This window comes from Miniopterus schreibersii (genome assembly GCF_964146895.1).
Source record: "Miniopterus schreibersii genome assembly, chromosome: 1".
NCBI lineage: Eukaryota > Metazoa > Chordata > Mammalia > Chiroptera > Miniopteridae > Miniopterus > Miniopterus schreibersii.
This window is the reverse complement of record NC_138101.1, coordinates 182,162,906-182,176,871: the sequence shown is the minus strand read 5'-3', so window position 1 is coordinate 182,176,871 and position 13,966 is coordinate 182,162,906. Positions and strand designations below refer to the sequence as shown.

General features: G+C 37.7%; 1 protein-coding gene across 3 annotated transcripts in view; it reads right to left on the bottom strand.

Moving 5' to 3' along the window:
* Positions 1–13,966, bottom strand: part of YLPM1 (YLP motif containing 1) — a 61,617-nt gene that overhangs the window by 27,200 nt on the left and 20,451 nt on the right. For 2 of the 3 annotated variants that reach the window (XR_013998316.1, XM_081130412.1), the window contains exon 5: positions 2,471–4,594. The exons of the other annotated variant lie outside the window; for it this stretch is intronic. Coding sequence is in view for 1 of the 2 variants with exons in the window: in XM_081130412.1 (XP_080986538.1) it covers positions 2,471–4,594 (2,124 nt within the window). In the remaining variant the exon portion in view is untranslated. The remainder of the gene's footprint in view (positions 1–2,470; positions 4,595–13,966) is intronic. 3 annotated transcript variants of the gene reach the window in all.

Here is a 13,966-nt window from a genome sequence, read left to right as displayed (position 1 = left end):
TTCTAAAACTCTCTACAGTGCTCACAGAGCACCTCTAGGGTAACAACACTCTCTTGCCTTTAAGTTAGGTAGCTAACTGATCGGTCATCTCTGACCTATAAATAATTATAAATTGCTGAAGATCTTCAAGGACAGATACTACAACCTGCCTCATTAGTCTATTCAAATATCTCATTTACTTGTCATGTTTTTCTTTCATCCAACCAAAAGCTCTCTTGCTATTTTTTTGTTCAATATTCTTTATTTAGACCAGAGGTTGCAAAGTGGTGGCCCATGGGCCAAATTTGGCCTAGAAAGGTTTTTTTTAAATTTGGTGTTCACATCAGTTTTCTAAATCTGAATTAGTTGTCATTATTTATGAAGCAAAATATTTCATCTAGAAGTTCAAATTTTAAAGAGATTTGGTAACACTGGGCCTACATTCCCCTCATGCCAATAATCAGCTCATTGGAGTAGTGGCTGCCCACTTTAGACAAAGTCAGTTTGCCACAATCCTCACCATACTCAGTAGAATTATACTGGTCCACTTTCACTCACTTTTGTTACCTGTCTGCTTCTTGTGGGTATTTTAGTTAATGGCCCCTGCTGCACATGGTGAGAACAATTGTCAGTCTACACCTTTGAAAACACTTTATATTCCTAAAGAGTAATTACGTAACTCTTTAAGTTTTTCTTTAAATGTCTGGTCAAATTCCTTTTACTTTTCCTTACAATGATCACCTTAAACACATGTAACATCTACTACAACCTCTTCAGACCTTTTACAATTTTCTCCCTGCATTTGTAAAGTGTAGTGACTCTAATGGACACAAAATAAGGGCCAAGTATATATAAAAATATTATTTTATGCCTTGTGTAAATCATGACTTTATACCAACACAACATAGCTTACTTGTATTCAACTATGACTACTTTTATCCATCATTTCATATATTTTGCTTAATTATGTGTATGTTGCCCAGAAAGAGCTTTTAAAAAAGGATAGTGAAGAGGCACCTTTTATCCAGCATTTCTATGCAAAGCGATAATGGATGGAAAAGGAAACTGTTAAAAGAAAAGGAAAGAAACCGTGGCAGTTTAGCAACACCAATCAGCTTGGTGTTTTCCAAAAACAAAATAGATTTGAGTTGGACAGACTGTGTTTGAATCCTGGGTTTGCCACTTTTTAGCCAAGTGGACTTAACCTCTCTGAGTCTCAGTGTCATTTGTGAAGTGGGGATACTACTACTTATCTTTACAGGCCTTTGAGATATAAGGATTTGAGATAGGAGACTTGAGATAATATATGCTAAATTATTAGCACAGTGGCTAGCACACAGGAGTGTTAAATTAAAAGTGTCTATAATTTGAAAGTGAGTTTTATAGTAGCTAAATATTCTAGGGCATGCTTTCCATATCTTCATTAATAATCTGGAAAAGTTAAACCTCATAGAAATCCGTTTTGCCACCTGATCTTTCACCTTTACCTACAGGTATTTTTCCTCATCATACCTTTAAAGTCATAAAGCTTTCATTATAATTTCAATTGGTGTAATCCATAAATATAGATCAGAATTGAATAATGAAAGAAATACAATACACTGGAATATATCACAACCTAACCATGAATTTATTTCCTCAAAACACTGCTTATTCCTAAGAAACTACTCAAAAAGCTTGCAATCTGCCAATGACTCCTAAATTCTTATATCAGGATATAGTTGGTTGAAGGATGAAACAATATATACAAAGCTACGAAGCACTTAGTACAGTTCCTGGCACGTCATAAGCATACAATAAATGTGGGCTTTTGTTATTGCTACTACATGGGAAGCATTATGCTGATACCTATACATACATAGTAAGTTGACTGTAAGTCAAGAAATCCAAACTCTATTCTCTATCTCACAAAGAAAATACTCAATTATGTATAAACAAGTAACATCCTCAAGTAGAGATTCTAGTTATAATGAAAGATAAAACATCCCCAAAAGAAAGTATCAACGGTTAGACAAATCTGAGGATGCTTCCAGGTAAATCATTCTTAGCTTCAACAGAGAAAAATATGAGTCCTTCAAGCATTTTCCAAAGTTATATCAAAGATCAGTGAATATGAAGTCTATCAGATCTAATACCGAAGAACAAACCGCCTCCTGGGGAAAAACAGGATGTTACATATGAACTCTGACATCCAGAAAGTTGAAGTTTGACATTTGAAACATGCATAGGCATGGCATGTCAGCAACGCATCTATAAAAGCCAAGAACGGCCATCAAATTTTCACATTTCAGAACATAAGTTTATAATTAACACAATTCCTAAATACCCATCCTAACCCTAAAACAACGCGGAATGATCAGAGATATAATTAAAATTATGTGATAAGAACTTGAAGTAAAAGTAATTCCATTCAAATATATCACATCAGTTTAAAAAGAGCAGTCTGAATGTGGTTTTGACTAAAAGAAATGATCTTAAGTAGTCAACTTACCGAAGCATTTTCAGTTCTTGTGCAGCTTTCAAAATGATTTCGTGCTGCCTCTGACTGAGAACCATTACCCCTCCAAGGCCTTGGTCAGAGTCTAAATTTGCATCCGACCCCATCATTTCAGAAGAATGATGTGAGGAGGGCATGTGTTCCGCAATGGGGGAATGTCTATCCACATCAGATGGGTACCATCTGTCTGACAACCGTTCTCTTTCCCAGTCCATTCTGTCAGGAATATAATCTCGCTTTTCCCGCCACGTATCTCCTCTTTCTGGATACTCTCGGATCCTCAACTCACCCCTATCACGGAAATCTCGATCATACCCATGGTCTCGATTTCTTTCTTCTCTCCATCTATCATCCCGATATCTATCCAAAGGTGGAAGAGGTGGGAGGGGCGGTAAAGGTGGAAGAGATGGAATATCCCGTTCATGGAACTGTGATTCTTGTTCATCCAGCGGTCTCCCATAATCTCTGTCCCACTCATTATCCAAATTTCTATCATACACATCCATGGGTCTTCCAATCCGATCCACATCCCTGTCCAAGTCCCTGTCCATTTCCCTGCTGTAGTCCTCATCCATATCCTGCTCCCTCTCCCAGTCATCCCACCACGGGCCTCGTCTGTCTCCATCGTGAGATCGAGAGGGTGGTGCTGAGAACCTGTCCTCTCTGTTATATGGATCTAGTGTGTCATCTCGATAGTCATGCTCACACTCTCTCCAGTATCTCTCTCTATCCCAATCATCAAGTCTTTCTCGTTCCATTGGAGCATTTCTACCATCTAGTGGGAACTCTTCATGCCCTCTCTCTTCTCCATGGTTCCACGGAGCCCGAGGAGGCTCATCTCGGTGATATGGATACATTTTTTCCCCGCCATCTCCTGGTTCTGGTCTAAATGGACCTCTGTCACGACCAAAATCTGGTCTTCCCAATCCCCTTTCCCGACTTCCAGGCCCTCGAGGTGGTGGTCCCCTCTCCCTGCTCCCAGCTCTTCGAGGTGGTCCTCTCTCCCTACTCCCAGCCCTCCGAGGGGGTCCTCTCTCCTGACTGCCAGCTCTCCGAGGTGGTCCCCTTTCTCGGCTGCCAGCTCTACCCCTGTCCTGGCTGCCTTGCAGACCACCTGGCACTTTCTCCCGACTGCTTCCTGGTCTCACCAACACTCTTTCCCGACTGCCTTCTCCTCTGCTCATCTTCTCTCGACTGTCTTCTCTCCTACCTATCATCTTATCATGAAAGTCTTCTTGCTTGACTAACCCTGGGCCACGACTGATTGCCTGGCCTCGACCTCTGTTTACCAGTTCTTTATCCCGTGTGTCTTCCATTCTGCTTTGCCCAGGACCTCTGTAAGATGAGCTGCTGCCTCGATTGCTTTCTAACCTATTATCTCTGTTATCTGGCTGAGGCAGCCCTTTATCTTGGTTGTTTTCTGAATGGGGCAGACCAATACCTAAAGGTTTAAAATCATTATCTGTGGTTAATGATGATGATGTTGCTACTATTGCTCCTCCCTCCATCCCCCCTGTTTTTGAGGGAAAAGTAGATTGAGTAGGTACAGGTTTATTTGCAAGGGATACAGGCTGAGTAACAGCTTGGGTTTTGTCCATTTGAGTCTCCATACTCTGAGAATTCTGGTCCCAATTAGAAGGCTCTATGGGCCCTTCCGAGACTTCGTTTTTAGGTGGCTCTTGTTGAGAGTCGCTTAGATTCTCATTTGCCTGAGCCGCCTTGGCATCCTTTACATCTGCACCAATGGATAATGCAGCTGATTGCATGTTTAAATTCTTCTGCTGGTTACTATTGGTGTCTGCTAATGGTTCTTTGTTTCCTGAAAGAGGTTCTGCTTGTGACTTAGGTTGCTGCTGATGTTGCTGTCCCAAAGCTGGTTTGGGGCCTTTCCACTGTGGTCCACTCTGTCGAGGACTTAGGGATGTACTGGGGGTAATATAAAACTGAGATGCTGGCCCCCGAGGGATCATTCCCCATTTGCTTTTAGTGCCCTCTGCTGGGTGACCTTCATATCTGGGTCTTGGCCCATCGGGGCGATTTCCTTCAAAACGAGGCCCTTTGGGTCTCGGTCCTTCACACCTTGACCCTAAATCCTCAAATCTTCGAGGACCATCAAATCTACAAGTAAAACAAAAGATATTACTCAAGACAGTAAAGCAGAAAAAAATTCTCCATGTAAGAATATTTCAGGCAATCTTGCCTTAGAATCTGTTTACAACGACTCTTTCAGTCATTAAAATATCTTAGAACCAGTATGTTAAGGTGGCAGTACTCTGAAGGTCTTAGGACAGGCTTTGGAAATCATGTCAGTTTTATCTAATTCATTTTGACACATCTCCTGCAGCAAGTCACTGATATACTGAATTGTTAAAAAACAAAAACAAAAAACACACAATTATAAACATTGTGCCTTAGTAGACAGAAAAGTCCACTAATTTTAATGGAAAAAAATAAATTTCATAGCTATCTTCAAGAGTACTTTTAGAATTAAAATATAACTAAAAACTACAAAACAAAGATAATACAGGATGATTATATTGTTGGAGCTAGCATTATCATTTTAACTAAATGACAAAAGTTTAAAAAACCAGCAGCCAACCATATCTTAAGAGTGTGCCCTGACATTCTAAAGTCTGGACAGAGATGTTTTTGCTATGAATCCATTCACTGATTCAGTAAATATTTAATGCACATTTTTAGTGCACATCTCCTATCGAGTACTACACTACATCCAAGGGATATATGAACAAACTGTCATTTGTGCCCCCAAAGGGTATGCAATCAAGGAGAAATAGAATCTAAGTGTAAATATGTGCAATGACTAAAGTCTGCCCACATACAATAATGGCGGCAGAGGAAAGAATGGTCAATTCTACCAGCGTGGTGGTGAGGTGTTGTTCAATAAAAGCTTTATAAACAGAAAGTGCTTAAATGAAGTCTTGAAGGACAAATTCTCTCAGATCAGGCTAACAAAGTGTGCTGGAGATGAGGGGAGGGGGAGGCAGGGCATCTCAGGCTAAGGAAGCATTCTGAGGAAAGGCAGAGAAACACATACCAGCACAGCATGTATGGAAATGCAAACAGTTTAGCATGGCTGAAGCAGAGAAGACAGAGTCAGGGAGTGCTGGGGAAGAAGGAGAAATGGGAAAGTAGTGCATTGAGAGCTAAGGGAAAAAGGCAGGCAAGGGTCCATGTCCAGAAGACCTTGAAAGCCTTGTATGGCAGACACTACTGGTGCTCCTCCAATACCCATTCCCCCTTTTCTATAATAATTGAGCTTCTCCACTTTTAGCTGGACACAAGCTAGCCAAACTAAAGACTCTCTTTTCCAAATTCTCTTGCAGCTAGAACTTGTAGTGATGTTCTAGCCGGTAGGCTGAGAATGAAAATGATTTACACATCCTTCTGGGTTGTACTCTTAAAGGGCACACATCCTCCTCTTCACCATTTCCTTTTTCATGCTGGCTCTGCCATGGTAGTGAAGTTATCTTGACCCATGTAGTTGAAGGCAACATAGTAAGGGATGCTGAAGTAACAAACCAGAAGGAACCTGGATTCCTGACACTGTAGAGCCATCACGTAAGTCTTGAGAGAAAAAGAACTTTTAACTTGTTAAAGCCATGTGACTTTGGATTTCTGTTACAACAGATGAATTAATTTGGCTGGGTAAGAGTTGGGAATTGCGTTATAAGCACTTAGAGCCACTAAGCATGGTCTGATTTTTTTTTTTTATAAAGATTGCTCTAGCAGAAAAGTTGCAGATGAATAGGTGGGAAAAGCCTATTGTAGATTGTTTCTACAATTTGGGTAAGTGAAGGCGAAGCCTCCTGTTCTAAGGTGATGACTGATATGAAAATATAGAGGAGATAAAAGTGAGAGATGTGAAGGAAGCTACAATGGATAGGATTTTTTAAAAAATTTTCTGTAAGATTTTACTTGAGCCAAATTGATGACAAGTGTCCGGAAGCAAGATCCCGAATGTTCCCTAAACAGACAGGATTTTCTAATTGGTGGCATTTAAGTGACAATGGAAAGGGAAGAAATTAGGATGATTCCAAAGTTTCTGGCTTAGGTGACTGAGTGGACAGTGATTCCTTTCATGCCTTTAATGAGAAATAGGTTTTTCTTTCATTTATTTGGGAAATTAATGAAAGGTAATAAATTAGTTTCAGCAAAATATTTACTTCCTATCCCTATGACACTGGTTTTGCTGGTCTAGAAGCCTTAGTTTCAAAGGGGAGAATGCTTCCATCAGGGGACACAACAATGGCTATTAAACTGAAGTTGAGACTGCCACCTGGCCACTTTGGGTTGAGTCAATAGGCAAAGAAAGGAGCTACTGAACTGACTAGGGGGGTACTGATCCTGACTTTCAAGGGGAAACTGGGTTACTACTACACAGTGAGGATAAGGAGGAGTATGTCTGGAATGCAGATCCCCTAGGACACCTTAGTACTTCCACGTCCTATGATTAAAGTCAATGGAAAACTACAATAACGCAAGTTAGGCAGGACTGCAAATAGCCCAGACCTTTTAAGAATGAAGGTTTGAGTCACCCATCAGGCAAGGAACCAGGACCAGCAGAAGTGCTTGCTGAGAGCAAAGGGAATATGGAAAGGGTAGTGAAAGAAGGTAGTTATAAAAACCAGCTATGATTACATGAACAGTTGCAGAAATAAGGACTGTGACAGATACAGGTATTTCTTCCTTAATTTGATATTATATGCTTAAATATATACATATATATTAGTCAAATATTTTTGGTTAATTTTTCCTCCTTATCATCTAATGTAAGATACATTAATAATAGTTACCTTTCTATCTCAGAATTTGTTACAGAATATAAGAGAAGGTGTATGAACCAGTTAGCAGAATGAAGATATCCCAAAGACAAAAAAAGGGATTTTATATATTTTCTGGGGAAAGGATCAGAATGTTTTTGGTTGTCCAGGAATATTTCATGTTAGGTGCAAAAATCTCCCTTGTGACCCACCCTAATCAGAAACATGTAAGAAAAGGAACTCTGGGAAACGTACTTCAGCCTAGCCAAGTCGACACTTTATAGAGTCATAACAACTTAAAAGTATATAAAACCACTAAAAACAGAGAAAGGGGGCCCCAGCAAATGAGAACTTTGTTTTTAAATTCTGAAAGACAAAGAGCACACATGAATGGTAACTTGTAGAGCAGGAAGAAGTTGCAATTTAGAGTGCTGGTAAAGCCAGAGAGGGTCAGGATTCTCAGTTACCAGGGATGCTGCGGAGGTCAAGAGTAAGTCTTTAATTTAAAAGATGTAAATTAAAATCTACATTCTGAACTATCAACCAACCTTTCCTTAGCTGAATATCTCTAAATTCTTGAAACTGAGGGTCCCCTAGCATTAGGAATTTTTTGCCCTATCACCTAAAGCAAAGCCTAACAGTTGGTAAGCTCCCCTGCCCCAGAGCTCCCCATCAGCTTATCAGTGTCTCCCACTCTCAAATAGAAATGAACCACCAAGGATAACTAGATATTTGAGGAATGTCTCCAAAATGAAAGAAAGAGACCAAAGATAAACAGTACACAAATCTGGAGAAATCAGAGATAACGCAAAATCAAACAACAAAAAAACCCAGAAGAGGCCTTAAAAAAAAAACACCCAAAAAACATAAATTGCAGAGAGTACCTATAAATCAAGAACAAATTGCTATATGTAAAAGGGATTAGAATCAGAAGAACTGTAGAAAATTTTTTAAATTCTCAAAATAAAAAAATGCAATACAATGATCAAAAGTATCTCAGAAAGTACAACTAAGTGAGAAAAAGAGAAAAATATTATCAATCCAGTAGGTCCAAAATCCTACTAATGAGTTCCAAAAAGAGAAAATCAGAAAACAAGAGAGAAAAATTAAAAGAAGAAAGAGCACAAAGAAATTTCCAGAGTTAAGAGATTCTAGTCTTCAGACGGCAACTGCCCAGTTCACTCAGTATCCAGTACAATTAACGAAACAAAACAAAACAAAACAAAATGGGGGGAGGGGGCACTAAAATTTTAGAATACCAGAAATAAGTCCTGGCTGGTGTGGCTCAGTTGGTTGGAGCAACTGTCCCATACACTGAAAGGTTGTGGGTTTGATCCCCAGTCAGGGTGCATGCGGAGGCAACCCATCGACGTGTTTCTCTCTCACATCCATGTTTCTCTCTCTCCCTCCCTCTCTAAAATCAATAAAAATATATCCTCAAATGAGAACTAAAAAAAAGAATACCAGGAATAAAATAAAGTTTTTGGCAGTAGGGAAAAATCATCTAAAAAGGAAAAGAATCAGAACTGCGTAACAGTGGCACTAGGTGACAGAAGGAAATAGAACAATAACCTAAAACTTTGAGGAATAATTATGTTCAACTTCAAATCTCATATCCAAAGTATTATCAAGTGTGAGGTTAAAATAAAGGCATTTGCAGACATGTAAGGACTCAGAAAATTTACCCTCAATATACAGTTTCTTAGTAAGTTTATGCACTCAGGGAAAAGGAGGCACTAACCCACAAATAGGAAGCCATAAGATCAATAAACAGTGTATCCAAATCCAGGAGGATAATCGAGGTATATATGAGAGCAACAGCCATATGGCAGATCTTGAGAGCAACCAATCAGCCAACCAGCCTAGGCAAAAGCAAGAAGATGCACGAATTTGGTAGAGAGATGTCCTTAAGAGAAATAGGTGTTTTGGGGACTGGGGTTGAAGGATTATTTTAAAGATTTTGCAAGAACAAAGACAATTGGAAATTCTGAAAAAAGTTATTACATTAAAGAAAATGTAATCACAGCACACTGATTACCTCTACAACAAACAACACTATTTACTGATGTATCAAAATAGTGATATAAATATATTGGGAAGATGAGGTTAGAGAGTAGTGTAAAAACTAATAAACCTGCCCTGCTCGGCATGGCTCAGTGGTTGAGCATCGACCTAGGATCCAGAAGATCGTGGTTCGATTCCTGGTCAGGGCACATGCCCAGGTTGTGGGCTCAATCCCCAGTGGGGGGGTGTGCAGAAGGCAGCTGATCAATGACTCTCTCATGATTAATGTTTCTATCTCTCTCTCACTTCCTCTCTCTGAAATCAATAAGAGATATTTAAAAAAAAACAAAAAACCTAATAAACCTCTATCAGAACAGGAAGTAAAGATATAATATCTAAAAAATATAAATCAAGAAAGTAACAGCATATTCTTTAGTGATATGAAGGTAACTACCAAAAGAAAAAACTAAAGAATAAAAGATGAGCCCTGCGGTGTGGCTCAGTGGTTGAGCATTTATTCAGTAACCAAGGTCACAGTTCGATTCCCCGTCAGGACACATGCCTGGGTTGCGGGTTCAATCCCCAGTAGGGGGCGTGCAGGAGGGAGCTGATCTATGCTTCTCTCTCATTGATGTTTCTCTCTCTATCCCTCTCTCCTTCCCCTCTCTCTAGAAATCAATAAAAACATTAAAAAAAAAAAAAAAAGAATAAAGATTATGTCATTAGGCTTTGAATGGTGGATGGCTATTTTTCTTTTTTCCCCCCAAACTATGTGTATGTATCACTTTATTACAATGTAAAATGTATTTAAGAGCACAGAGACAGGATTAGCCCTAATCAGGAGAAAGGCTTCTTCTGAGATTACAAGAAAGATGAGGATGGTAAGGTAAAGGAAAGGTAAAGGCAGGAAGTGACTTTTACTTGGCCTGAAAGCACTGATTTTCTCTCTGAGGCAGGAATTTAAATTAAAGTTATAAAGAAAATAAAAACATTTGCTGAGACAGAGAAAACAACACTAGGGAGATGGTCTATTCAAAATAGTGAAGGCTTGGCACAGCTATTGTTGGGCAAAGGGAAAAGAAGTCAACTGGGGACTTGTCAATGGATGCATCGCAATGCTAAGGATGGAGGCCACACATTTACAAAGAGCAAGAAGAACACCATTTCAGAGCTTATGATGGTTTGGTTCCTTTCCTTTAAGTTACATTTATTAATTCAAAGTGCCTGAAATAACACCTTAAATCATTAAAATTGTATAAAATCCTCTGCTTTGTATCCAATTAAGCAATCATTAGTGCATGTATGCGATAAGACTACCCTCCACAATGTACAAGAGTCAATATAGAGCCCTTGTCAACAACACAGTATCTAGTATTATAATCCAATCTGAATATGAATGAACTGCCTTCCTAATTATGAATGCCTTGAGAATTTTATCCAAGTGTTGGTATAAGCAACACTTATTGTCAGGTACTGTGTTAGTGCTGAAATAAACCTCAGGGAGTTCACAGTCCATAGGAAGAGTGAGACATCAACAATTAGAACAAAGTTTAATAAATGTGGGACACGTTGGTCTTGCTCAATGGCTATCCCCATTGTCTGACTCACTGAAGGATCTCAACATACTATTGAAATGCACTCAGTTATTGAAGTGCAACCCTGGTGGCAGGAAGAACAGGAATTAGTAAAGCAAAAATGACAGAAAAGGAGTCCAGAAAAAGAGAAGAGCATGTATAAAGACCAGAGGAAAGAATAAAGGAAGCAGGAGCACTAAAATGTGTGTGGATAAGAAGGAAGAAAACAAGGCAGGAAGGTTCTGCAAGCTTCATGCCTACACATATAGCATGCAGTTCCCGTGAAAGGGGAGGGTGCTTTGCTTTCAGATTAAATTGCTGATCAACAGCCAAGGGCCATCATTTTATTTTTATTTTGGGAGTCAGAAAATGTTAAACCAATTGAAATATATCTACAACACTACATAGAAATGGCAATTATTTATCAATAGTGCACTTTTGTATTTTCAAAGTTCAAGGATGTTATGAAATCATAAAACTATCAGAGCCTTTTAGATTTATAAAAAGTAAAGAATGTTTAGGCTTTCGAAATAAATATATTAGGAGATACTTACGTTAAAAATATGTACAAAAATAAGCCTTCTTTACATATACAATGAAATACTGTGACCTTTTAACATATCACAGCATGTATTTGAAATAAAGAAAAAACATAGTATCTCTTCACTAAATATAATCACATAAAAGACATGCATTGCACACTGATTAGATTAAAAAAACAAATATTTGATGTCTAAATATTTAGAAAATTGTTTATACAGTTAAGTACTTCATAAACCTCTAAAAAATAAAAACCCTAAAACTAGGTATGAAACTATTAGAACTAGGTATAAACACTTCAAAATTTGGTATTAAAAATACTCCAAATCAGGTATAAAAACTTAAGAAGTATGCAGAATTACAAAAACCTTAAACAAGTTATTATCTGATTATCACAATGTTTACATAAACATACTCAAATCAGCAAACCATGGGCGTTATAACATATTAAATTCTCAAATCAAATTCCTTTCCTTTTAGTTTTCATGTGAAATAATGCCTATTATTTAATATGTACATCTAAGATCCTAAAATCAAAATATCCAAAAGAGAAGTAAACACTATAAATAACGACCATGACAACTGGAAGCATAAAGAAAAGCCAGTGCTCACAGTCCCTTGCTAAACCTACTAAGACAGCTACAGAATGCAAAGGGTCCGCAATTCCAATATTAAAGCCAATCAAAAAGTAGATAGGACTGATCAGAAGTCTTGATATAAAGATGTAAATTCTTCCTCAAAATGGTCAACAGATTCTACGCAATGCCCATCAAATTCCAGGTTTTTGAAAATTGACAAGCTGGTTCTAAGCATTATATGGGAAATAGAAAGGAGCAAGAACAGTCCAGACAATCTAGATGAGGGGTCAGCCAACTATGGCGAATGGGCCAAATCCAGTTAAGAATGACTTTTTTACGTTTTTAAAGGTTAAATAGAAATAGAAAAGAAAAAAATATGTTTTTAAAGATTTTTTAAAATTGATTTTTTAGAGAGAGAGGAAGGGAGAGGGAGAGAGAGAAACATCAATGTAAGAGCAGGATATGGATCCACACACCCCCACCACAGAATTCGAGCCCACAACCCCAGGTATGTGCCCTGACCAGAAATTGAATCATCAACCTTTTGGTGCACAGGATGATGCCCAACCAACTGAACCCCACTGGCCAGGGCTAGAAAAATATTTAACAGAGACCAGACATGGCCTGCAAAGCCTAAAAATATTTACCATGTGGTCCTTCAGAGAAAAAGCCTGCCAACCTCTGATCTAGAAACAGAATTGGAAGACTTACACTAAGAGATAAAAATAAACCAAAGGAATAGAGTCCAGAAACAAATCCACACATATAATCACTTGACTCATGATGAAGGGGACTCTGCAAAGTAGTAAGGAAAGGATAACTTTTTCAATTAAATGTTACTGGGGTCAACTGGATTGCCATATGGAAAATAATAAACTTTGACCCCACCTCATTACAAAAAAGGTCAATTCTATATGGATTATTAATTTTAAAATAAAAGATAAAACAATAAAAGAAGATAAAATAGGATAATGTATTTATGGCTTTGGAGTAAGCAAAGATTTCTTAAACAGGACATAAAAAAGCACTAACCATAAAGGAAAAAAGGTCAATAAATTGGACAACTAAATTAAAATCAAGAATTTCTATTAATCAAAAAATACCATTAGCTGTTGGGGTTCATCAGGGTTCACTGGATCTAAGTATAGGTTTTGAAGGTGTTTTTTTTTAACAGTTCTATTTGTAAAAATTGATATTTTGTGACTTCTTTTTTACCAGCCTTCCAGAGAACAAAGAGAAAATTTGCTTTTTAAAAAACAGAACAAAATTTAAATTCTCTTGCAATTTACCATATGGATCCATTGGGTGCTTTCACTAATCCTAAATATAAGATCTTAAATGATTTTGATTTTTTCTGTATCTTGAAATATTTTGCAATTTCCTTATCTTAGAATTCATTAATACTCACCATTACTTATTAATTATTCCCAACTATGCCAAAGAAGATTAAAATACAAAGACAATAAAAGAATGATAGAATTGCCTAGAAGGATGAGGCAAAGGTGAAATAAACTACCACAACCCCTTGCATTGCCCAAAATATTGCAGCCTGCTTTATGGCTTCATTCAGCACAAATGAGAATTCAGAAATTTTCATCTCCTGACTATAAGGAAGAAAAGAAAAGCGACAGAGAAAGTTACACCAAAATTATTAGATGAAACAAAAGATAAATGTCTAATAAAGATGTAAAATTTATCATAAGTAAAATTGTCAACTGTGAGTCCTCAGATAAAAATATCCTAGAGATGAATGTTCTCAAACTCAAGATTTGATGTCTGAACAATATATTTCTATGAACAGAAGGGAAATGTTGCATTATCACCCACTTAGTAAATGGAAAGACTTCACATAATATTTTGTGGCAAGAACCTGGACCATTCTGCTTTGCTAAAACAATATGACGGAATTATTTCATCTTTTATGATGTTGGTGTGCTAAAATTTACCTGATGGGAAGAGTTTTACTCTTTAAAAAACTTTATTAGAATTTCTAGTAAGTTATTTTTCACTATC